Source organism: Eubalaena glacialis, chromosome 3 (assembly GCF_028564815.1).
Source record: "Eubalaena glacialis isolate mEubGla1 chromosome 3, mEubGla1.1.hap2.+ XY, whole genome shotgun sequence".
NCBI classification, from domain to species: Eukaryota; Metazoa; Chordata; class Mammalia; order Artiodactyla; family Balaenidae; genus Eubalaena; species Eubalaena glacialis.
Window position 1 is genome coordinate 93,544,775 of NC_083718.1, and position 27,487 is coordinate 93,572,261.

Here is a 27,487-nt window from a genome sequence, read left to right on the forward strand (position 1 = left end):
TCTGGGTTAGATTCTCAGGGAGGGAACTCGGCACACCTGCGCTTACCTTTAAAAAACTAGCGGGAAACCGCGGGCTCGGTGCTCACGCGAACCGCCACCTGCTGTCTATTCGGGCAGCAGAAAGAACCAACACGAACTTCTGCCTCCGAACCTCGGAAAAAGCGGGAAATCACTCCAGCCGAGCGGCCAGGAGGGAGGTGCCGGGCGGTTGGTGGTTTAACGGCTAAATAACGGTCGGCGGCCTCCGTTGGCCGGGGGCGCAAGACCTACATCTCGCGAGATTTCCCTTTACCTTAGTAGCAATTCTTCCCTGGATACTGTTTCTCCTTAGAATTGGCCTTGTTTAAGCTTCTCCTATTGTTAGAGAATGTGAGGAAAACTATCAGGTGCTGTGATAGAATGGAGCTGAGAGTGAAAAATCTATTTCTGTCCTCTAAGAAGAGCTCACAGTCTTAGGGAAGAAACAAGTGCAAACATAATTATAACCCCCAGTAATCATTTAATGGTAGTAATTTTCTAAGGGTTGTTGGGACCCTTAGAAAGGGACAGTGGCCTTTACAGTGGCTTGGGAGTCAGGAGAGAGCTTCACGGATGTGGTACACTTTTGTTACTGCTTCCGTAGAAAACTGAAGGGTGAATAGAGCGTTGGCTAGATAGTGAATGCGGGAAGGGGTGTTCCCGGCTGAGGGACGGTAGGCAAAGGCGCTGGAGTCGTGACAGAGATGAGTCCAAGAGTGAGTGAGTCCAGGCAATGCGGTGTAGGTGTGTGGGTACGCAAATGGGAAAATGATGAGACTGGAGACGTAGCAGATGTGAAGGCATCTCGAAGGCTTTTGGATTTTAGCCTTTATGGATGGGAATCTTGAGGAAGTTTGAGCGGAAAAGGAGGCATGATCAAGTTCAGAAGAAAATTTTTAGTATGAAAAATGGTTTAGGTTTATGAGACTGGAGTTAGGGAGACAGTTTTAATAGCCTGGGTGAGTAAGGTATGAGACCTGAGCTATGACAGTGCCAGTAAAGATGAAGAAAATGTGTCAAATGTAAAAGATATTTAGGAAGAAAAATTAATAGGATTTGATGGCTTTTTAAAAGTGAGCAGCAAAAGAGAGAAGTCTAAGATGACCCCCTGGTTTCAGACTTGGGCTACTAGACACAATAAATATTGTGGGTGCTAGGTACCTAGGTTTGAGCAATAAGACAATGAGTTCTGTTTTCAACATATTGACTTTGTTTTCTAACTTTCTCCATGTACTACAATATAATTGATGCTTTTCCAAAGGACTTTAGTAATATTTTTAAGTAACTCATTTTGTTTTGTATAAATTTAACCTATCAGACGGAACAGTTTCTGATAAAATTACATTTTGAGCTAGAAAGGATGATCCAGTGTAAGGCTTTCATTTTACATGAAACAGTCTAGATACCCTAAAAAAGATAAAATACTCCCTTCAAGAGATGATACCAAGAATAAATGCACAAGATAACCCCTGGGGGGAATAATTGATACATTTAATTAATATATTTTATAAGTTGAGGGTATAAATTCAATATTCCAATTTTTTTAAGTTTTACAACAGTGAAATATTCAACTATGGTCTTTTTTCTGTATTGAAAACAAAATGCTATTCCTAGTATTAAATTAACTTAAAATCACAGTATTTTATTTAATCAGATCCAGTCTTTCAAAACAATTGTGCGTCCATAGAATTTCTCATTTTCATGTATTTCACATGAAAAATTTTTAACGTTAATCTTATTCTTACAAGGATTAAAATATTTGTGGTAAGATTTCAGGTTTTAAGAACTTTATTTTTTCTGCAAAAGGTTTTTCTTCCAAAATTCATAAGCCATATTTACCTCTCAGTAAAATGGTTTTGTGTGATGCTTATGTAGAACAAAATTTTTGTGTGTTTGTACACAAAACTTAACACAATGTTTTTAGCAAAAATTTATGTGGGAAATTTCTTGAGCTAAATACATGAAATACCTAATCACTGTATGAGAACCCACATGGAACACGCCTCAAGATTGTCCCTCTGGAAGATGGGGAGGCTGAGCCATTTATGACCAGACTCCCATGCCCAGGAGGGTTTGAGGCTTGCCCTCTCGTGGACAAGTTTCCATGTGCAAGAAAAACAGTCAGTGTGCAAGGCACTGTCTTCCCCATGTGCAGGTGAAAGTAGATGGACTAAAGGGACACAATGCAGAACATCAGTGATGTCTGTTACAGCCTGAGTGCTGATTTCCTGGCTATGTTAAAATTCATCATGCTGTCCACTTATGTATGCATGCTATTCTTCAGTAAAAAAAAGTTTATTTAAATATTTTTGTAGGAAATGCATGAACTACGAAGAGGGTGTCATTTCAGAAAAAGAATAAAAACTGAGATGCCTTACACTTAAGATCAAAACTTTCCCCAACTGTTTTGGCTGGAGTTTCAAGATGACCCAATCCGCTTTTGCTTGCTTCACCAACAACAGCATCTCAGAGTTCCTGACATGACATCAAAGTTTCGATGATATGGAGAATGATGCTGGCCAGGCAGTTCAACTCAGGCTTACAAATATAATTATTCATTTGGTCACTCACTCACTTGTTCACAGAGTATTTGCTGAGCTCTTAGTTGGTTAAGGACTGTGCATGGCACTGGTGATAAAATGATGATCAAGTTCTTTCTCAGCCTTCAAGGAGCTCATAGACCAGTAAGGAGGACAGATATGTCATCAATTAAAAAAAAAAAAAAAAAGAACTTTATTTTTTCTGCAAAAGGTGTTGGCAAAAATGTCAAAATATTGTCTACCAGAGTGAGCATTAAATTGTGCTGAATTTCCCAATATATGTTAACATATTTTGTCATTTTAATTTTTTCAGTATCTTGCCATGACAAAATTTTTAATTGGGGCTTATAAAAGATCTCTTTTTTAAAGACATTAAGGGACTTCCCAGGCAGTCCAGTGGTTAAGACTTCACCTTCCAATGCAGGGGGTGCGGGTTTGATCACCGGTCGGGGAGCTAAGATCCCACATGCCTCGGGGCCAAAAAACCAAAAAACCATAAAACAGAAGCAATATTGTAACAAACTCAATAAAGACTTTAAAAATGGTCCACATCAAAAAAAAAATCTTAAAAAAAAAGACATTAAGAAAAAGTAAGAGTTGAACGAAGCTTTGTTCCTCTTTAATAATTTATAAAATGCTATAACAGAAATAAGTTTAAAATGTTAGTTCCTTATCCATCAATCTAGCCTTAAAGAGGTTCACAACTGCTTTTATTCTGATTACAACTCTTTCCACTAAATAATCTCTTTTATGTCTTCAAATAATCTATATATTTTCATTCAATTTTCTACTAAATGAAAAAAAGGAGAGTTTCTTCAGGTAAGAACTCTATTTAGTACTACTCCCTTCTGAACGAACCATACAGTAACAATAACCATTGCTTCTTTGGGGACGAATCTTGAAAAGAATACTAGATGTCCGTCTAGTGGTGGTCCTATATTCCACAAAATTTGATGAGCCCTTGATGATGTCCATTTTATGGCGATATATTTGTAACAGCAGTTCTGTTCATGTTTTTCAAATCAGTATCCTGTGATCATAGCGTAAACAATCTAGATTTAGGAAGTTTAAGACAAACCACAACATTCTAAAATTTCAGCAAAGTGAACACAAATTCCATTTCTCAGAGAGTAAACTAGCCAATTTGGAGTCCTTTGTTTTCCAAATGCTAAGTATTTCTAAGTAGTTGTGATTCAGTGTTCTCAGTTCAGTGAGCCTCCCTATGAGACGAGCAAAATGCTGTAGGTCTTCTGGATGATAAATTTTTGAATATTTGTACAAAATTTGTAAAACTGGTTCTTGTAAATTTTCCACATGTTGCTTATTTTTAACGCATGGACGATCTGAAAAACATTATCACATATATCTTAATGAATATTGGAAAATGGTAGAAGATAATGAATTAATTTAAAACAATACAGTTTTAAATAATAAAAATAGCAAATATTTACTGAACCTTTAATATATGCCAGATTTTATGCCAGGTAACTTGCTTCTATGCAATGTTTTATTTAATCTTCATAATATTCTATGAAGAGTTATTTCTTAATGATTAGACAGCATTCACTCATCCAGTCATTGTGCTGGAGATACAGCAGTGAACAGAGACTAAGCTTCCTGCCCTCATTGAGCTTATATTTTGGGTCTGGGAGGAGTAGGGGAGGAAAGAGACATATACACATTTTTTAAATAAAAATATATGACAACAATAAGTGAGAGTACGGGATAAGGATTTGGGGGGGCAGTAGCTATTTTTAAAAGGGTAATCAGAGATAAGATGACATTTAACAGAGATCCAGGATGGTGAAGAGGGAGCCATGAAACTATCCAGGAAAGAGCTTTCCAAGCAGAAGATTTGTCAAGTACAGTAGAAGCTGTGGAAGGAGCCTGCTTGAAATTTACAGGGAACATATGCATCGAAAGCAGTGTGGCTGTGGTGGTATTAGCAAAAGGAATAGTAATAGACACTGATAGAAAGAACTTTGGCTTTAAACTGTGTAAAATAGAAAGCCATTAAAGGGTTATGAGCAGAGGAATGACATAATCTGGCTTATGTTGTCAAAGAATCACTCTGGCTACTGTATAAAGAATAGACCCTAGGGAGGCAAGGGCAGAAACAGGAAAGTGCGTTAGTAGTTTTATTAGGATGGCAGGGACAGAGACAGTAAGAAGTGGGTGAGTTCTGGATCTATTTTGAGGCTATAGCCAACTAGACTTTTTGCATATTTGATAATGGGTATGAGAGAAAAAGAAGTGAAGGATGACTTCAAGAATTTTGGCTTATACAACTTGAAGGATGGAGATGCCATTTAGTAGAGATGGAGGAAGAATATAGGAGAATCAGGGGGCAATCAGGAGTTCACATTCAGACATGTTAAATTGTATATGCCTACTAAACATCCAAATTGAAATCTTGAGTAGGCTATTTAATGGAGCTTAGGGTAGCAGTCCAGGTTGGTATATAATTTGGGAGTTGTCAGCCTCTAGATGGCATTTAAAGCCATGAGATAGGATGAAATTTCAAAGGAATGTACATAGGAAAAAAGAGAACTGAGTCCTGGGACATTTTAACATTTATCAGTGTGGGAGATGAGGGGGAATTAACAAAGGAGACAGAAAGAGCAGCAACTGAGGAGGAAAACCAAGAGAGTGTAATGTCCTGGAAATCAAGTGGAAAAAAATCATGTCAAGAAGGAGGGAGTGATCAACTGAAGCCAAATGTTAAGTGTTCTAAGAAAGAGGGAGCGATCTGCTCTGTCAAATGTAGCTGACGTGTCAAGTAAGATGAAGACTAAGAATTGACCACTGGAATCTGCAATGCCAAATTACTGAAGATTTTGATAAGTTATGGTGGAAGGGAAAGGAGGGGACAAAATCTGACTGTACTGGGTTCAGAAGTAAATGAGAAGAGAGAAATGGAGGCAGGAGTATAGACAACTCTTAAATTTTTTTTTTTGCTGTAATGTAGAACAGAGAAATAGGAGAATAGCTGAAAGGGGATTTGAGGTAAGGGCAGACACTATAAAACTCTTCGAGGAAAGCATAGGCAGAACACTCTATGACATAAATCACAGCAAGATCCTTTTTGACCCACCTCCTAGAGAAATGGAAATAAAAACAAAAATAAGCAAATGGGACCTAATGAAACATAAAAGCTTTTGCACAGCAAAGGAAACCATAAACATGATGAAAAGACAACCCTCAGAATGGCAGAAAATATTTGCAAACGAAGCTACTGACAAAGGATTAATCTCCAAAATATACAAGCAGCTCATGCAGCTCAATACCAAAAAAACAAACAACCCAATCCAAAAATGGGCAGAAGACCTAAATAGACATTTCTCCAAAGAAGATATACAGATTGCCAACAAACACATGAAAGGATGCTCAACATCACTAATCATTAGAGAAATGCAAATCAAAACTACAATGAGGTATCACCTCACACTAATCAGAATGGCCATCATCAAAAATCTACAAACAACAAATGCTGGAGAGGGTGTGGAGAAAAGGGAACCCTCTTGCACTGCTGGTGGGAATGTAAATTGATACAGCCACTATGGAGCACAGTATGGAGGTTCCTTAAAAAACTAAAAATAGAACTACCATACGACCCAGCAATCCCACTACCGGGCATGTACCCTGAGAAAACCATAGTTCAAAAAGAGTCATGTACCACAATGTCCACTGCAGCAATATTTACAATAGCCAGGGCATGGAAGCAACCTAAATGTCCATCAACAGATGAATGGATAAAGAAGATGTGGCACATAATACAATGGAATATTACTCAGCCATAAAAAGAAACGAAATTGAGTTATTTGTAGTGAGGTGGATGGACATAGAGTCTGTCATACAGAGTGAAGTAAGTCAGAAAGAGAAAAACAAATACCGTATGCTAACACATATATATGGAAACTAAAAAAATAAATGGTTCTGAAGAACCTAGGGACAGGACAGGAATAAAGATACAGACGTAGAGAACAGACTTGAGGACACGGGGAGGGGGAAGGGTAAGCTGGGACTAAGTGAGAGAGTGGCATGGACATATATACACTACCAAATGTAAAATAGATAGCTAGTGGGAAGCAGCCGCATAGCACAGGGAGATCAGCTCGGTGCTTTGTGACCACCTAGAGCAGTGGGAGAGGGAGGGTGGGAGGGAGACGCAAGAGGGAGGGGATATGGGGATATATGTATATGTATAGCTGATTCACTTTGTTATAAAGCAGAAACTAACACACCATTGTAAAGCAATTATACTCCAATAAAGATGTTTTACAAAAAAGGCATTTTTTTAAGATGCAAGAAATTACAGCATGTTTGTAAGCTGAAGGGAATGCGCTTATAGAGAAGGCTATTTTGATGAAAATTGGTACATTTGGAATCAATGAGTAATAAAATAACCACAATCTTCATGATTTCATTGCCAAACTTAATCCAAACTTTTACTGCTAAATAGTTTTTTACCTGAAAAAAACACTGTTGTGGCTGCAAGCAGAGCATATTCAGTATTAGTAATACTAAGCTCACTCATTCTTCTACAGAAGTAATACAGTGTGGTAATAAATTCTTCAGCAATACCTAAAAAGATTAATATCAAATGTATTTTCATCAGAACACAGTGCAGACTCATATTGCCATTATCATATTTTCTCAAAGCAGTATAAGAAAATGAAACATGTCTGACAAATTTTTTCCATCCAATACAATATTTTGTATTATATATAATATTACCAGTCAGCATAGCAGAAGGACAATCTTCATTGCAAAATGTTTCCATGGGATAAATAGCACTTCTATCACCACTTTGATCATGACAATTCAGTGAATGATCTGAATGATCTGATATTTTCATAGTACCCAGTTAAGGGAAAAAATATAAAGTCTGATTTTTAAAAATCTTTATTCGGATAGTAAAGTCAATCTCTCTAATCTCTGTTAAACAGGAAACATTCCCAACAAATGGTATCTTTATAATTTTTATTACTGAAACATGAATCTAGAATAATAGTTCACGCTTTATATAAACATTATATAGAAGACCCTCCAAAAATGTGTTTTCTATGATGCTATATAAGAAGAATGGCTTTCTTTAAAAGAAAAACAAAAGCTAGAACAATGAATTGGAAAACTATAAACCACTATTATGAAGTACTTATTTGTACACTAACTAGTACAATAAAAATATAATAAAAAATAGCTCAATGTTATATAATCTGTTGCTAAATTTAATAGTAACTATTAACATTAAGATTGAGTTAGTTGACCTTTTTCACTTTCAGAAGTTGATGAAAGATATTCTTTTTGACTGTAAATTTGGGCCACATGAAGGAACATCACTTCAGTTTTTGATCCCTTCTGTAATGCAGTCTGATCCTCACTGGTCAAATTTTCAAATCCTTTATGAAAAGATCACATAATTGTTTGAAATAAATAATGAAAAGATAATTTTCAGGTATAGGATTTAACATTTTTATATTATTTACTTATGATATGAATCCTAACTGTTCCCTTAGAATAATTATGATTCCACATGGTAATATTTTGGGGCACTTTCATCAGAACCAGATAATAATAATTTCCTATGGCAAGAGCAAATTATACATAGAGCCTTGAAGAATTTATTTTCACAGAGAGTTATCTGTGCACGTAACTAGATAGCTAAGTTTTGGCCAACAGTGGCTTCACCTTTTTTTTTTTTTTTTTTTTTTTTTGGTATGGTACAGGGAATTTTGTTTCATGTTTTATCTAAAAAACAAAAACAATTTATTTCCCAAAATAAAAATAAAATAAAACATACAACCAATCATAGTTTGTCTTAACTCTAAGTCTTTGAAGTCACTTGAATAATATTTTAAAATATTTATATTTTCATCCAACTGATTGATTAAAGCAAACAAAGTAAACATGTTTTTAAATTTAGAAGCAGTTTTGGTAGAAAAATAGAGGGTTTTGTTTTCTTAAAATGCCACCTTCTTTTAAAACAAGGAACTTTTTAAAAATTACGTATTAAATTACTTTAATTTTTTCCAAAGATAAAGTGATTACCTGGGAGTCTCTTGGTGAAATCCATTAACCTCTGTATATGTAGGACAACTGTCTCTGAGAGTCGCAAGAAGATCAGTTCAGGATTTGCATATCCCTGCAGCTAACCAACAAAAAGAAATAAGATTAATAATTTTTTTCTTTCAAATAACTGTTTAAATTTTAAACTTTTCTGATTAGGCTGTTATTTTCTAACATAATGAATTACAAATTATTTCTTGCCAGTAATGAACACATACAAATCTTTCTGTTTCTTCTAATGGAATTGTATATTTTTGATGAGCGGCCACAATGTTGTTAATGAGCTGATGTTCCTCTTGAGTTAGTTCCATGCTCTCCTGAATCTGTAAGAAAATATAGAGGGAAAACTATAATGCATACCTATTAAATAAGACATCAGCATTAAAGAAACAAGAAATTTTTTAAGGAGAGTCTTGCCACTTTTCCAGATCTAGTGGTAGGTGACACAAGCTTGTTGTTTACCCCTTCCTCTTCCACTTTGATGTTAGAGTAAAAATTATTCTTCTGCTTAAAGTTCTTTCGAAGTCTCTTTGACCTGCACTGGATTTCTGTGAGCAAACCTGTGATATTACAAAATTCACATAAAATATTTTGGGTACAACAAATAACATTATAGGATTTGATGAAAATTGTCTTACATTGTACACATATGTGATCATGAACTTGCCTTTTCACAAAGAACCTTTCTTTTTTGGTAAGCATGAACAACAGCAGTTAAATTTGCTACATTACTTACTTCTTTTCCTTCCACAACTACCTGTCTACTTAAAACTACACAGTCATCCTAGACATAAATTAAAAATTAATTTTGCATCTCCAAATTATAAATTTAGACATTTTTATGTTAGAGAAATTTCCACATTAATTATATCTTGGAAGCAACAGAATGTGAATTGGTACATTGAAGGGAAACCACTAATTTAAAATTCTGTTTTTTGTAGATGAATTATATAACTTTAGGTTAAGTAATATAAAAATACAAGGATTTCCAGTTAAGAAGAAAATATGATTATTACCAAAGTTAGAGCAATATAGTGTAGAACAGATTTTATGGAAATAATTACCTGGATTGGTAACTGGCTATCCTAATTTAGCAGTTGCTGGAGAAATAGCTTAAATCCAGACAAATATGTTATGTTCACATATGTTCAAAATAACTTGGAGAACGTAAGTTCCTAGTAAGGTAAGAAAAACTAAAATCCCCCTAAAAAAAAAAAACCACAATGGCACTTACATTCTTCCAGCATTCCTACTGCCTTACACTTTTTTAGTCTGCACTCTTGACATTTTCTACGCATGTACATGTCCATTTCACAGTGACCACCATTCTTGCAACTATATACTGCATTTTTGGTGATGCTACGTCGAAAAAACCCTAATAACAAAGCAGAGTTTTTAAAATTTTACTATTAGGTATTCTTAGCTACTTGTTTTTAACCTTCATAGTAAAAGTAATCAAGTTAACTAAATTATTTCAATAAAATGTTTTTTCCCTCAGTAAGAAGGTTTGGTTTAATATACATTTATCTGGATAATTGTTTTAATCCTCTCCTATTTGATATATCTTATTCCATGGTTGTTCCTGTCAATAATCTATCTGGAAATTAAACTAAATAACCCCAACACATTAAAACAACTCTCTATTTTCTATGGTTATAATATACCATCTAAAAGCATTTTAAAACTATATTTTACAGAATATCACGATTCCATGACACATCTCTCAAGGTTCCCTAGAAGGAATATGTGCTCATGTAAAATAAAACTATAAAGAAAGCCTCTCTTTTTCTCGCCTCACATTTCTACCTCAACTCATAAAGGAAGAGATAATTCTTCCAAACTTACTCCTCTGTCCTTCTTCCTTTTTAGCACTTCCCCAGATGAGAACATATTGCTAATTTATTTAGTCCAAGACGTTGAATGGGCCGTTTTGTGTGTGTGTGTGTGTGCGTGCGTGCGTGCTGGGGAGAGGTGTGGAGATTCTACATTTTCCTAAATCCATGCATAGCAGTCTCTTCCCATTTCCTGTTTCATTTCCCATTCCTATGCAATAATCCCTGCTATCTTCCTCTTATTCCATTCCAAGTGAAGTTGACAAAGTTAGTCAATACCCCAATTAGAAGCCTGCCATACTCTTTCTGTAGACGTGCTTGAGAGTGGGAGTTTCATGACTTAGATTCAGCAAAGGGAATAGAAAGCTCAGCTTAGGTTTCAGAACTATGCCTCATTCTTCAACTTAGTTTTAACAGCAAGGCCCTGCATTTTAAGAGTAAGCAAATGCTGGCCCAGCTATTCTACTCATAAAGCTGGTACCTCCTTTCCCTTAGTCTTCGTTTGGCTATTCTATGTGTGGGGTGAGTGTGAGATTCTGACAATAAGACTTCACCTTGAACTTCTAGACACGTTTACCTAGTGCTGTATTGATCTAATCATTTCCTGGTTCTGCTCCAATATTTCATTTGTGAATTTTAAAAATGCAGAAGTGTTTCAAAACCTCAAAACTTCATCAAGGACTATTTTACTCTTCGAAAATGCCAATATCAATGATGATCTTCAGTGGCAGACCTCCCATATGTTTTCAAAAAAGCATTCCTGGGACTTCCCTGGTGGTCCAGTGATAAAGAATCCACCTTCCAATGCAGGGAACGCGGGTTCGATCCCTGGTTGGGGAACTAAGATCCCGCATGCTGCGGGGCAACTAAGCCCTCCCGCCTCAACTAGAGAGGCCGCGTGCCTCGAACTACAGGGTCCACGTGCTCTGGAGCCCAAGCACCATAACTAGAGAGAGAAAACCCGCACGCCACAACTAGAGAGAAGCCCATGCACCACAACAAATAGCTCGTGCAACGCAACAAAAGTCCTGCATGCCGCAATGGAGATCCCTCGTGCCACAACTACGACTCCAGACAGCCAAAAATTAAAAAATAAAATAAAATAAATAAATATTTTTTAAAAAGCATTTCCAACAAATAGACTTAGATAGAATCTTAGAAGTCATTTAATTGAAATTTCTTCCTAATTCACGAATTATACCAGCCATATGAGATGTAATAGTTAACATTCAGATCTTTTTTAAAAGACATTTTTTATTCCAACATCAGATTCACCTAGGAACATGGAAACTTTCTGTCACATAAATATTTTGAATTTTATATTTAAATGTAAAAGTCTTCATCAAAATTAAAAAGAAAACCAAATCAAAACTTCGTTAAATTCCATTTTCACATCTTTGATCCCACAGATTGATCACCTTTAAACATATCAATGGCTCTCCTTGATTTTATTTTTCACATTTTAAAGAGAGTACTCTTACATGCTTAAAATTTCATGACTCTTCAGTGAACACTAGGATTAAAGTTTTTACTTTATCCTTACCTTTGCAACCTTCACAAGTAAGTGCATTGTAATGATATCCTGATGCTTTATCACCACAAACTACACAGAGTTCTTCCTGTCCCTTAATACGAATGGAAGAATGAGTTATTCTGGACCTCTTTATTCCAGGGTAACCATCTTCAGCATCGTGGGCAACCACGTAAGTGGATTTATTTAATTCACAGGAAAAAAGTCCATACTCTCCACCACTGAACTGTGGATCCAAACTATAAGTGTTGAGATGACTTTGTAAAGATTGGGACTGTAGAGCTGGAGGAAACTGGACAGCAGAATACTGGCAATAAGGTGATTCTTGAAAATCAATGTCATACAGCTGATAATTGATTTGTTCTGGCAAAATGTCTAGTTTTTTTTAACACACACACACACACACAAAAAAAAAAAAATGGTGAGAGTCAAGTTATTTTTCAAATTTCAAAGAGTTTTACACTCAAAGAACAGAGTTAGTTCAAAATGTCCACTACATCCCAGGGACTTGCTCTCCAGCATGAGAGGCAGACAGTAAACTGAATTGCAATGCATGATAAATGCTGCCACCGCAGAAGTATGCAGAGGTTGCTCAGGAGCTGGGAGAAAGCGTTGTTAATGGCTTACATACCAATGCAGTCTATTTCCTTAAGTAGAAATGAATATTTCCCAGAGTTTGAAATGAAAGCTTTTCCCCAGCTTCTGTATTTTCTTTGTTGTGAATAAAATTGTTTTCAGTGCAATCAGATCAGTAAAGAGATGAATTAATAAATTATCCCACCCCCCCCACCAAAAAAAAATCAAACTAAAATACAATTATACCAGTTACCTGGTTATTTCAAGCAAAAAAAAAATTCTTTAAACTCCCCTTTTAACATACCTTAACACTCTCCTTCGCCATTTGTAGACCTGATTTAAATTACTAGTTTCTTTTCTGTTTTATTGTCTAGCAATTCAATTATCTGGTGATAAACTCACCTACCTCGGAGGGTGACTGTAAGAATGAAATAAAATGTGATATGCAAAAGCATGTATAAAATACAAAATGATACTTAATGAGTATCTTTATTGTTATTATCAGAAGCTCCCAAACACCAACTTACTTTCTGTTTTCAGGAGGATTACTGAAATCAATCCAGAAAATTGGCTCCAAAGAGACCCAGGAATACTTAGTTGCTCTATGTCTGTATCTAGTAATATTTGTACTTTTCCTGGTGCTGAATCACAAGGTGATTAGACCTACTCTTACCCTCAAAATTCTACCCCCAAGATTGGTAAACAGTATAATTTCTATTAAATCACATAAATTATTTGCAATCTTATAGCATCCAATCCAATGCAAAGTGTTGAATAAATAACAATAACAGCCTGATATAAGAAGAAAAGTTATCAGTAAAAACAATGTAACTTTTATTTAAAGAAGAGGGCCCTTCTTGGCTGAGTATCAAAAGACTGCAGAATACTGGCTGATGTTCCATTGGCATTGAAATCAGAGTTCAAAGTATAATATAAAAGAAAACTGCATTTAAAATTCAATTCAGATTATAATCTTGGTCTTTTTGGAGAAAAATCCTATTGTCTCTTGCACTCTGTTTTCTATTTCTTTCCCTTTGATAAAAATCTTATATTAAGATTAAAGTTTCAAGTACATTGAATAACTACTCTGAACTACATTTTCTAAATTGCATGTGAATTAGCTTCAGCTAACCCCTAAAAATAACTTATAATTTGCATGCTAATTCTATTTTTTAAAATTGAATACAATTTTAGACTACTGTGGTTTTTCTTCTTTACATTTGAGTCTGGCTTACAGCATTTTGGTATTTCTGATTTTTGAAAGTAATTATATTCTCTGGTAGGGAGTAATTGAAAGTCTTTGGTTCATTTGTTAATTTCTTTTTAAAAAAACCTCTGATTAACCATAATTCCCACCAAAAAAAAAAAGTTTTATTAACTATTATACGGTAGTTTTTTGTTACACACCGTAGTACTGCACTGGTTCAGCAAGGCAATACCCATCAGATGCAGTGACATAAGTATTGGCCATTATCTGGTCCAATTTTCACTTCTTCATTAGTAGGTGCTAAAATAGAACCTGAAGGAAACAAAAATTTTGTAGACTTTTTGAAAGTATGATTATCAAATCAGTATGATTTTATAAAAGTATAATACTGTTTTTGAAAAATAAAGAATTTAGCAGACTTTATACAAGACATTTATATTTACACTTTAACTGGAAGAATATTGATTTTTCATATCTCTACATACCAAATTATTTAATTTTGACAATTTCTTATTGCTCAGTTCTTTAAAATAACTTAAATCTTGATAATAATCATTATGGCTCTTGAAAGGGTACCAAGCTTTGGAGTTAGACTTCATACACCGCCTTTACCACTTATTTATGGGTCATTTTTACACCTCCCTGAACCTTAGTTTCCTCATTTGTAGAAGAGAAAGAATGAAACACACCTAGCCAAGTTATTGGGAGAGTTTAATTAATGTGTTTAAAATCCAGCACAGTTCTTGACTTAATAACTGAGTCCTATAATCATTATTCTAATAGTTTCGCTAGATCTCAGTGTTCTAAATTTAGATGAATTAGGAAGAAAAAATACACTTTTTCATGAAGGAAATTAAAGAGTAGGAAAAGAATGGCTTTCATAGCACTTTATTTAATCTTCTAAGTCCTTTGTAAATATTTTTCATAGCACTATGATATGCTAAGCATTAAAACATTAATTTTGGTTCTATGTGACTAATGAAAATAGTTTTTTGATTACTGAAAAAGTGTTTTATTTTTAATAGTAAGGACTAAAAATCATAAGCTATTATGAGGGAGAATTATTCAAAATCTAAGATGATCCCTTATGGGAAAAAAAACTATTTTTGTTATTTCCTAGGTAGGAATACTGCATCTTTGAATAGACTTAAACAGGAAATCACAGTTAAAGAAATTGGAAATTATTAAAAGAAAATAAAGGTCACTCTAGAGTCCATGAAATTTTATAGCTTTATCCTCTCTATTCGAAGGTAAAGACTGTTTTCACCTTTTAAAAGAACCAAAAAAGAAGAAAATGGGTTTTAAAACATACCAAAAGATATACATGACAAACTTCTGAGACAGCTTCTGAGATTATATTGAAAAATCTTTTACTTAGATTTATTTCTCATGTGATGGGGTAGTGGCAAAGGTTTCTACATTCGTGAAGATGATTAAAATAGTAATATCTCTGCAATTTGTCTCCTGTGTTATTTAATAGGCTCTAGGTTCCTTTAAAAGTACTTAAATCTCCCACTCTCTGACAGCATAGCAGCAGTCATGTAGAAGAAGTGCTGAATGGAACAGATGAAGCAAAAGTGGTGCCCCCAAATAAGTGCACTTTCAAAATGAAGTTTTCCTTGAAAAGTAAAGACTAAAATCAATAGGATCAGTATTACAACAGGTTAATTAGCTCTCCATATGAAAAGAATTCTAAGTGCTATCGGTTTAATTTGTGTCATACTCTTTAGCAATAATCCTGTTTAGTTCTTTCCAAACTTCTCTTTTGAGTCTCCATTTGATTTTACAAAATTCCAAATGAATGTGAAAACTTGAGGTTGTTACTCACCCTTCCTTCAAAATTCCTGCTTTTAGCATTAGGCTTCATATAATATTAAATAAATATCTGAAAATTAAAAAGTATTTGGTACTCCTTTATTTTGCTGAGCAAGATTTCTTTTAAGAAATATTATAGAATAAATTAGAGGTAGCACATTAAAACAAAACTGGTAATATCCTGGCAAATACACACAGAATTATCTTACAACAATGCTGCTGTCAGGGTTCATATCATAAATAACAATGTTCTCAAACCAAGTCCTTCCAATACTGATAAATAAATGCCCCAAAATATTGTCTAAAGCAGAAATGTCTTTATCAGTTTATGGACTACAGGCATACCTCAGAGATACTGCGGGATTGGTTCCAGACCACCAAAATTAGGCAAATATCACAATAAAGCAAGTCACATACATTTTTTTATTTCCCAGTGCATATTAAAAGTTACGTTTATTTTATCCTGTAGTCTACTAAGTGTGCAAGAGCATTATGTCTTTAAAAAAAATACCTTGTTAAAAATACTTTATTGCTAAAAAAAGTAATCATTATCTGAGCCTTTAGCAAGTCATAATCTTTTTGCTGGTGGAGGGTCTTGCCTCAGTGTTGTCGGCTGCTGACTGATCAGGGTGGTGGCTGCTGAAGACTGGGATGGCTGTGGCAATTTCTTAAAATAACTATGAAGTTTCCCTCATCAATCGACTCTTCCTTTCATGAACAATTTCTCTGTAGCATGCACTGCTGTTTCATAGCAGTTTACCCACAGTAGAACTCTTTCAAAATTGAAATCAGTCTTTCAAACCCTGCCTGTGTTTTATCAACTAAGTTTATTTAATATTCTAAATCCTTTGTTGTCATTTCAACAACCTTCATAGCATCTTCACCAGGAGTAGATTCCATCTCAAGAAACCACTTTCTTTTCTCATCCATAAGAGGCAACTCCTCATCCATTCACGTTTTATCATGAGATTGCAGCAATTCAGTCACATTCACGCTTGACTTCTAATTCTAATTCTCTTGCTATTTCCACCACAACTGCAGTTACTTCCTCCACTGAAGTCTTGAACTCCTCAAAGTCATCTATAAGGGTTGGGATCAACTTCTTCCAAACTCCTGTTAATGTTGATATTTTTACCTCTTCCTATGAATCACGAATGTTCTTTTTTTTTTAAGGTGTGTGTGTGTTTTTGTGTTTTTTTGTTTTTGGCCTCAACGCATAGCATGTGGGATCTTTGTTCCCCAAGTAGGTATCGAACCTGTGCCCCCTGCAGTGGAAGCGTGGAGTTTTAACCACTGGACCGCTAGGGAAGTCCCTGAATGTTCTTAATGGCATCTAAAATGGTGAATCCTTACCAGAAGATTTTCAAGTTACTTGGTCCAGTTACATCAGAGGAATCACTAGCTGCGGCAGCTATAGCCTTACAAAATATATTTCTTAAATAATAAGACTTGAAAGTCAAAAGCCATGGGCTGTAGAATGGCTGTTGTGTTAGCAGGCATAAAAACAACATTAAACTTACTATACATCTCCATTAGAACTCTTGGGTGACCAGGTGCATTGTCAATGAGCGGTAATATTTTAAAAAGAATCTTTTTTCTGAGCAGTACATTTCAACAGTGGACTTAAAATATTCAGTAAACCATGTTGTAAAGAGATGTGCTGTCATCCAGACTTTGTTTTTCCATTTATAGAGCACAGGCAGAGTAGATTTAGCATAATTCTTTAGGGCCCTAGGATTTTCGGAATAGTAACTAAACATTGGCTACAACTTCCAGTCACCAGCTGTATTAGCCCTTAACAGGAGAGTCAGCCTTTCCTTTGAAGCTTTGAAGCCAGGCATTGACTTCTCCTCTCTAGCTATGGAAGTCCTAGATGGCATTTTCTTCCAATGTAAGGTTATTTCATGTACATCTGTTGTTTAGTGTAGCCACCTTCATTCATTACTTAGGTACGTCTTCTGGATAACTTGCTGCAGCTTCTTCATCAGCACTTGCTGCTTCACCTTGCACTTTTATGTTATGGAGATGGCTTCTTTCCTTAAACATCATTAACCCACCTCTGCTAGCTTCAAACTTTTCTCCTGAAGCTTCCTCATCAATCTCAGCCTTCATAGAATTGAAGAGAGTTAGGGCCTTGCTCTGGATTAGGCTTTGGCTTGAAGGAATGTTGTGGCTGGTTTGATCTTCCATCCAGACCACTAAAACTTTCTCCATATCAGCAATAGGGCTGTTCCACTTTCTTATCGTTTGTGTGTTCACTGGGGAATCACCTTTAATTTCCTTCAAGAACTTTTCCTTTGCACTCACAGTTTGGCTAACTGTTTGGCACAAGAGGCCTGGCTTTTGACCTATCACAGCTTTTAACATGCCTTCCTCACTATGCATAATCATTTCTAGCTTTTGATTTAAAGTGAGAGACATGAGACTCTTCCTTTCACTTGAACACTTAGAGGTCATTGTAGGGTTATTCAGTGGCCTAATTTCAATATAGTTGTGCCTCAGAGAATAGGGAGGCCTAAGGAGAAGCGGGCAGACGGGAACCAGGCAGTTAGTGGAGCAGTCAGAACACGCAGCATTTATCGATTAAGTTCACTTTATATGGGTGTGAGTTCATGGTGCCCCAAAACAATTACAATGGTAACATCAGAAATCAATGATCACAGATCACATAACAAATATAATAATAATGAAAAAGTTTGAAATATTAAGAGAATTACCAAAATGTGACACAGAGACACAAAGTGAGCTAACTGCTGCTGGAAAAAATGGTGCCAGTAGACTAGCTCAGTGCAGGGTCGCCAAAAAACTTCAAGTGGTAAAAAACCCAGTATCTGCAAAGCGCAACAAAGCAAAGTGAGTAAAATGAGGTATGCTTGTAGTTATAATCCAGGGCATATGTGGGACATAAACGTAAATAGGCCATTGATTAAAATATGCCTTTTAAAATATGAACTATTTTTCTCTTTTATATGCTTATAGTAATAGTTGCATTATTTTCTACATAAAATGTTCACTAATTAAATTTTTCTTCAGATTTCTAAATGTCTAATAGAAGTATTATAATATGTATGCATGGTAAAACAAAACTTTCAGAAATAATATGCTTATAAAATTAGTTTAAAAACAAATTATTAATAACAGAGAGAGAGGTATGTAATCAAAAACTTCGTATCCTATTAAAGTAAAGAGAAAAATTACAGTGGGCTTGGAATGATTCTGTTTCATTACCTTCCTAGTAAATATTTATTTAAAGAGAAAATAACTTAGTTAAGAGAGGAGATTTTATCAAGAGGATCAATTTGGCCTGCGTAAAGTCTATTTTTTTCTTTAACAAATGTAACTTTATCAAAAACCATATTTTTCACAGATTATGATAGCTATTTTACTGAAAAGATGAGTAATCCCACAAACGAATTTGCATCTCCTCTGCTTTAACCATAAATTGTTCTTAGTAAATCTTCATGTCTAAAACCTTAACAGGAAAAACATATTGATTACTGAGAACTATATCTATATGTTAAAGAATTTTACAGTTTTCACATTTTTACTCTTGCAATATATGTCATTTGAATCATGAATAATGCATTGCTTATTGACATAATTGACATAATTGAAAAGTATATTGCTTCGCAAAAAAACATTTTAGTTTTCCTAGTAGCATCTACTAAAAAATGAGTGATAGTGCTATATGACACATAATTATAAAAAGGTTTTTTATGGTAGTGCTTCTTTGAGCCAGAATTCTCTGAGCTTATTGGAACCAGGAAAAATGAAAAGAATATATTTGAATAATAACACAAATTAAGGCTTCTTGATTCCTCCATAAGTATCTGTCCTTTAACTTTTGAATACAGGGAGGATTTTATACTGTGAAGTCTTCTCATGCTTTTATCATACAGCTTTATCAAGATGTAATTTACATAACATCATATTCATCCTCTTAAATTCACTGTACAGTTCAGTGGTTTTTAGAATATTCAGAGTGTGAAGCTATTACCATCATCTAATTCCAGAGCATTTTCATCACCCCAAAATGATCACCCCATACCTGTAAGCATGGCACCTCATTCCATCCTCCCCCCAATCCCTGACAACCACTAAGCAACTTTCTGTTTTTATGGATATGCCTATTCTAGACATTTCATATAAATCTAATCATATAATCCATACATAGTTTTATATGAAAAAAGTATTAATTAATATGTTAAGTAATTTTCACAGCATAAGACAGAAAGAAAATAGATTAAATATTTAGAAAATTCATGACTATGAAAGTAATATTTTATATACTTCAGAAGTATAGAAATATTTGTGTGTTTATTTCCACAATCTGACATAATTTTCATAATTATATCATCATAAAATTTTCAACAAAAGTATAATTCCCTGAATATATCTTTATCAGAATTTATTTCAAGTGGTTTGAATTTACATATAACCTATTGCTTCAAAAAATAAAATATTTTATCCATAAGTTCTTGATTTAAAAACAAGTTTAATTTTTAAAATATAACAATAAACATTACTGTGAAGTGACTTATCACATCAAATGTCAAGTCCAACCATAGTCTAAAATTATCTTTTCAGTCTTCAGGAAAGAACCAAATTATTGTATAATCTACTTAATTAAATTTCTTATTTTCAAAAGGAAAATGCTCTTTATAGCTTGACTATCATAGTAACAACAATTGTCTTACCTTGCAAAAATTAAGTTAATGTTAGTGGAAACTAAAGATCTCAAAAAATACCCTCTAATTTATTAATATCTTACAGTTTAATAATGAAGTGAGTTGTCAACAAAATTAGCATTCATATTTAATTTAGACAGTATAAAATACATTGTTCTTATTTTAGAGAGAACAAAATACTCACAGTTCAAAGATATTACTAGAGATTGTCCTTTTCCTCACAGAATGAGTATAGATAGATTTAGCAATGACTTTAACTTTCCATCTGGAGCAACTGAGCCTTTTCCCTATTTATCAAGGAGTGGAAATAAGGGCACTCTGCATACATTTACACTCTAGACACTCTGCAGAGCAATGCTTCAGCTCTATCTCAGAGACAAACTTCCCACACAATCCTCTCGGGTCAAAGCAAGGGCAGTTACAAGCTGACATAAATCAAATAATAACCAGATCATCAGGGATAGAAGCCTTTGGGACCTTGAGGTCACACTCTCCCAGAGTTCCTTATTGTTTATTTAATACATACTTTGTTTTCATGATTGAATTTGACATTCTTCCATTCTGATTACAAAACATTGGGTCTCTACAAACTACTGAGTAATATATACAGGAAGGAAAAAAACCCTTCATTAAATTCAAACTCCACTAATACAGTGCTATAACAAGTCAACTTGAAGTTTATCTTTTCATTACCTATAAAAAAGGGAATTTGTTAAACCAATTAGTAATGTGTAATAATAATTCATAGATTGCTGCAATGTTAGATGTGTACAAATCATCTAATCCAACTCTCTCATGTTTTTGGCTAAGAAAAACTGCAACACAAATAGATACTACTCCTTGTTCAAGTTCTCATAGCTAGTTAGTAGCAGAGATGAAACTCAATGAAAATCCAAGCAGTTGAACAGGATATATAAATAATTTCATTATGATTTTTTTAATGTCACATAAATAAAGTCTGTTAGATACCAGGCTCAGAGTCTTATTCCAGGCTCAGAGTCTTATTCCTTTAAGGCATTTCTACAGAGGCAAGTTTACAAATGTGTTTTCTACCACTAAACTCCATTCTCCTGGTCACACCATCTCTGACCTGATGACTGACTTTTTTAATCTGACTCTACGCTCTTGTCTCAGTCCTGCCCAGTTCCACTTGCATGTAAACATGGCATAGCCTCAGTATGCACCTCTACCTTTCCTGGTATCTGATCTTGTCCACCTCCAGTTTCTGACTTCAAACTATAATACTGATGATGAATTCTTCAAGGGTCTTCATCTACTACAGAGCAGAATTCATGATAAAATCTGCAAGGCATGTCACATGGAGTTTTGTTTACTTTTTAAAATAAGAGGCTCTGTATCTGTGAATTTTAATTGGTTAACCAAAGAATAACAATCATGCCATTATAATTCATTTGTGTTGATTCTAAAATATTCCAAAAATAGGCTCCAGATTATGTCTTAAAAGAGGTACTCTCTACTAGCAACCTTACATTGAAAAATAGCAAAACAACTACATGAGCCTGGAAATGATGAGGTTCTATGTCAATTTCTACTGCTTCACCCTAATATGTAAAACTTTTTCCTCAATAAATGATAGAATAAGTAAAAAAAAAAAAGAAAAGAAAAGAAAGAAAGAAAAATAGCAAAACAAACATATAGTACTTGATATTTTTTAAAAGCAATGCTTAACTTCTAAATATTTATCCGGAACATTTGTTTCTTAAGAGAACATATTTTTTAAAGAACTTTAATCCTTTCACTATTAGGATTCAAACATCAGGGATAATGTATACAATTTTATTGCTTAGATAATTCCCAATTTTAACCTCTGTTTATAAGCAGAATTATTAGCTTCTGTATTTAAAAAATACAATTTTGAATGCTCAATGATTCAAACTTTTCACTTATTCATATCATCCTGACCACGCATACCCTCAATCCCATCCCAATTATATCTGAGATATTACAATTCATTGGCAATCAGCTTCCTTGTTTAGTTTTACAAAAAATGATTTGGGGGTTTCCCTGGTGGCGTAGTGGTTGAGAATCTGCCTGCCAATGCAGGGCACACGGGTTCGAGCCCTGGTCTGGGAAGATCCCACATGCCGCGGAGCAACTAGGCCCGTGAGCCACAACTACTGAGCCTGCGCGTCTGGAGCCTGTGCTCCGCAACAAGAGAGGCCGCGATAGTGAGAGGGCCGCGCACCGCGATGAAGAGTGGCCCCCACTTGCCGCAACTAGAGAAAGCCCTCGCACAGAAACGAAGACCCAACACAGCCACAAATAAATAACTAAATAAGAAGAAGAAGAAGAAGGGATCTATCAATCCCTTTAAAAAAAAAAAAATGATTTGGGAATTCCCTGGTGGTCTAGTGGTTAGAACTTGACGCTTTCACTGTGGTGAACCGGGTTCAATCCCTGGTCGGGAACTAAGATCCTGCAAGCTGTGTGGCCACAGCCAAAAAAAAAAAAAAAAAAAAAAGGATTCATCCAGAACTTTACAGCTACAAATTTTTACATGTTCTTGCCCGGTTTATAATAATACTCTAGACTTACAGTGGCATTAGCATAGTGCTCATTCCAAGGTACTTAAAGATATGTGCAAATATATCCTGATATTTTAAAATAAGGAAAGCAGATTTATATTTTTCAAATTTTACACAGGCTACTGTCAAGCGAGCATTCTACTTGTAATCACATGGTTCACTGATACCCCTTAATATGCATAAATGAGGAAATTTCTTGAAATTTATTCTTTTTATACTGTCACTCAATACACAGGCGGCCTATATTTATAGATACATGTCATTTAAAATAAATATTATCATTACATTATCAGTAACAAATAATCTAAAGAGTTACAAATCTAACCCACTTGTTTGCTGTATAATTAGGAGCATCATTAGGGAAGGCTCTATGAGAAAGTGACATCCAAGACTAGACCTAAAGGATGACAAAAAGCCAGCCACAGGAAGAGCTGAGGGATGAATGTTTTAGAAGGAACAGCACACTGTTCTGTGTTGGCTTCTGTAACACCAAAAGAAGGTCAGTGTGGTGAATGGTGACAGAAGACAGGAATAGAACAAGATGAGACTGGAGAGAAAATAAAACCAGATTGTAAGAGCCTTAGAGAGGTCTGAATTTTATTCTGGGTATAACAGGAAATCATTAAAGGATTTTAAGCAGAAAAGACACATAATCTGAAGTATATTTCTTGTTTTGTTTTATTCTGTTATTTTTTTTAATTGACATTTTTATTGAGATCATTGTAGATTAACTTGCAGTTTTAAGAAATAATACAGAGAGATCATGTGCTTAATCTAGTTTCCCCCAATGGTAACATTTTGCAAAATTGTGGTACAATATCACAACCAGTATATGGACATTGATAAAAACCACCTTATTCAGAGTTCCCCAATTTTACCTCTGCTTATTTATGTATGTGAATTAAATTCTGTACAATTTTATCACCTGTAGGTTCATGTAGCCATCACAGAGTCAAGATACTGAATAGTTCCCATATCAGAATCCCTCATGTCACCCTGTTTTAACCACACTCACCTCCTTCTTCCCTCTCCCCACTCTTAACCTCTGGCGACCACTAATTTGTCCTCCATTTCTAAAAATTTGCCTTTTCAAAATGTTATACAATTGATCATACATTGTGTAACCTTTTATGATTGGCTTTTTTTCCTCAGCATAATTCCCTGGAGGTTAATCCAAGTTGTTGTGTATATCAACAAACCACTCATTTTCATTGCTGAGTAGTAGTCTATGGTTATGGGCAGACCACAGTTTAAGTATTAAATACCCTTGGAAGGGCACATGGGTTAATTCAATTTTCTGCTATTGCAAATAAAGTTGCTATGAACACTCATGTACAGATTTATGTGTGAACATAAGTTTTCATTTCTCTGGAGTAAATGCCCAAAAGTATAATTTCTAGTTTTATGATAATTGTGTATTTTATCAGAAACTGCCAAACTTTTCCCAAATAACTGTATAATTTTATATTTCTACTAGCAATGTATGAGTGAATCAATTTCTCTCCATCTCTTCCAGAATTTGATATTGCCACTATTTTTAATTTCAGCCTTTCTGATACATGTGTAGTGATATCTTGTGGTTTTCATTTGTGTTTCCCTCGTGGCTAATCATACTGAACATCTTTTTTTTAATATTTATTTACTTTATTTATTTATTTTCCTTTTTTTTTTTTTTTGGCTGCGTTGGGTCTTAGTTGTGGCACACGGGATCTTTGTTGAGGCATGCAGGATCTTTTCGTTACAGCACGTGGTCTCTTCATTGCAGCGCTCAGGTTTCTCTATAGTTGCGGCACTCAGTCTTCTCTGTAGTCGTGGCACGTGGGCTCTGTAGTTTGCGGCATGCGGGCTCTGTCGTTGAGGCACGCAAGCTCAGTAGTTGTGGCACGTGGGCTTACTTGCCCCACGGCATGTGGGATCTTAGTTTCCCAACCAGGGATCGAACCTGCGTCCCTTGCATTGGAAGGCGGATTCTTTACCACTGGACGACCAGGGAAGTCCCCTGAACATCTTTTCACATTTTTTTTTTTTGCCATCTGTATATCCTCTTTGGGGAAATGTCTGTTCATGTCTTTTCCCCATTTTCTAATTGAATTGTTTATCTTCTTATTGTTGAGTTTTCAGGGTTGTTTATATATTTTAGACACCAGTCTTTTGTTGCATATGTGGTTTGCAAACATTTCTCCTAACCTGTAGTGTGTCTTTGCATCCTCTTTACAGGGTCTTTTGCAGAGCAAAAGTTTTTTTGGCCTTTTTTTTGTTTTGTTTTGTTTTGTTTTGTTTATTTGACATCTTTATTGCAGTATAATTGCTTTACATTGTTGTGTTAGTTTCTGCTGTATAACAAAGTGAATCAGCTATAGGTATACATATATCCCCATATCCCCTCCCTCTTGCGTCTCCCTCCCACCCTCCCTATTCCACCCCTCTAGTGGTCACAAAGCACCAAGCTGATGTCCCTGTGCTATGTGGCTGCTTCCCACTGGCTATCTATTTTACATTTGTCAGTGTATATATGTCCATGCCACTCTCTCACTTCGTTCCAGCTTACCCTTCCCCCTCCCCGTGTCCTCAAGTCCGTTCTCTAAGTCTGTGTCTTTATTCCTGTCCTGTCCCTAGGTTCTTCAGAACCTTTTTTTTTTTTTAGATTCCATATATATGTGTTAGCATATGATATTTGTTTTTCTCTTTCTGACTTACTTCACTCTGTATGACAGACTCTAGGTCCATCCACCTCACTACAAATAACTCAATTTCATTTCTTTTTATGGCTGAGTAATATTCCATTGTATATATGTGCCACATCTTCTTTATCCATTCATCTGTCAATGGACACTTAGGTTGCTTCCATGTCCTGGCTATTGTAAATATTGCTGCAGTGAACATTGTGGTACATGACTCTTTTTGAATTATGGTTTTCTCAGGGTATATGCCCGGTAGTGGGATTGCTGGGTCGTATGGTAGTTCTATTTTTAGTTTTTTAAGGAACCTCCATACTGTGCTCCATAGTGGCTGTATCAATTTACATTCCCACCGGCAGTGCAAGAGGGTTCCGTTTTCTCCACACCCTCTCCAGCATTTGTTGTTTGTAGATTTTTGATGATGGCCATTCTGATTAGTGTGAGGTGATACCTCATTGTAGTTCTGATTTGCATTTCTCTAAGGATTAGTGATGTTGAGCATCCTTTCATGTGTTTGTTGGCAATCTGTATATCTTCTTTGGAGAAATGTCTATTTAGGTCTTCTGCCCATTTTTGGATTGGGTTGTTTGTTTTTTTGATATTGAGCTGCATGAGCTGCTTGTATATTTTGGAGATTAATCCTTTGTCAGTAGCTTCGTTTGCAAATATTTTCTGCCATTCTGAGGGTTGTCTTTTCATCTTGTTTATGGTTTCCTTTGCTGTGCAAAAGCTTTTAAGTTTCATTAGGTCCCATTTGTTTATTTTTGTTTTTATTTCCATTTCTCTAGGAGGTGGGTTAAAAAGGATCTTGTTGTGATTTATGTCAAAGAGTGTTCCTCCTATGTTTTCCTTTAAAAATTTTATAGTGTCTGGCTTTAGATTTAGGCCTTTAATCCATTTTGAGTTTATTTTTGTGTGCGGTGTTAGGAAGTGTTCTAATTTCATTCTTTTACATGTAGCTGTCCAGTTTTGCAGAGCAAAAGTTTTTAATTTTGATGAAGGATAATTTATCAATTTATCCTTTTACAGATTGTACTTATAGTGTTAAGTCTAAGAACTCTTCACCTAGCTCTAGATCCCAAAGATTTTCTTCTATGTAGTTTTCTAAAAGTTTCATATTTTAAGTTTTACATTTAAGTCTAGGATTCATTGTTAGTTAATATTTTTGTAAGATGTGAAGTTTAAGTTAAGCTTTTGTTTTGTTTTGTTTTTGTTTATGGATGTTCAATTGCTCCAGCACTGTTTGTTGAAAAAGTGATCCTTCCTCTGTTGAATTGCTTTTGCACCTTGTCAAAATTCAGTTGGGCATACCTGTGTGGGTATATTTTTGGGTTCTCTGTTCTGTCAATTGATTTATGTGTCTATCTCTCCACAACTACCATACCACACCGTTTTGACTGCTGTAGCTAACTAGAAAGACTTAATGTTTAGTGGAGTGATCTTCCCACTTTATCCTTCTTTGTCAAGATTGTCTTAGTTATTCTAGGACCTGTGCTTTTTCATATAAATTTCAAAATAAGCTTGTCTATTTCTACCAAAAAAAATTGCTGGGATTTTTATAAGAATTGTATTAAACTTATTGATCAGTTTGAAGAGAATTGACATCTTTACTATGTTGAGCCTTCCAACCCATGAGCATGGTATATCTCTTCATTTATTTAGGTGGTCTTTGATTTCTTTCATCATAAATTTCAGCATACAAATCCTGTACATGTTTTGCTAAGTAAATACCTAAGTACTTCATTTTCTTTGGAGTGATTTTAAATGGTATTGTTTTTCATTTTAGTTATTTCATTGCTGGTTTATAGAAATATAATTGCATTTTTCTGTTGATCTTGTATCTTGCAACCTTGCTGAACTTACTTATTAGTTCTAAAGTGATTTTTCTATTCCTTGGAATTTTCTATGTAGACAATCATGTCATCTACAAGTAGAAATAGTTTTATTTCTTCCTTTCCCATCTGTATGCCTTTTATTTCTTTTTCTT

General features: G+C 34.9%; 1 protein-coding gene across 1 annotated transcript; it reads right to left on the bottom strand.

Moving 5' to 3' along the window:
• Positions 1–56: 56 nt before the first annotated feature.
• Positions 57–14,037, bottom strand: LOC133087097 (bile acid receptor-like). The gene is made up of 11 exons (XM_061183864.1): positions 13,974–14,037; positions 12,003–12,365; positions 9,862–10,002; positions 9,045–9,187; positions 8,846–8,950; positions 8,610–8,709; positions 7,829–7,960; positions 7,029–7,142; positions 3,838–3,901; positions 612–861; positions 57–266 (listed from the first exon to the last, which is right to left on the bottom strand). The coding sequence occupies exons 1-11, from the start codon at positions 14,035–14,037 to the stop codon at positions 57–59; spliced, it is 1,686 nt and encodes a 561-aa protein (XP_061039847.1).
• Positions 14,038–27,487: the final 13,450 nt, after the last annotated feature.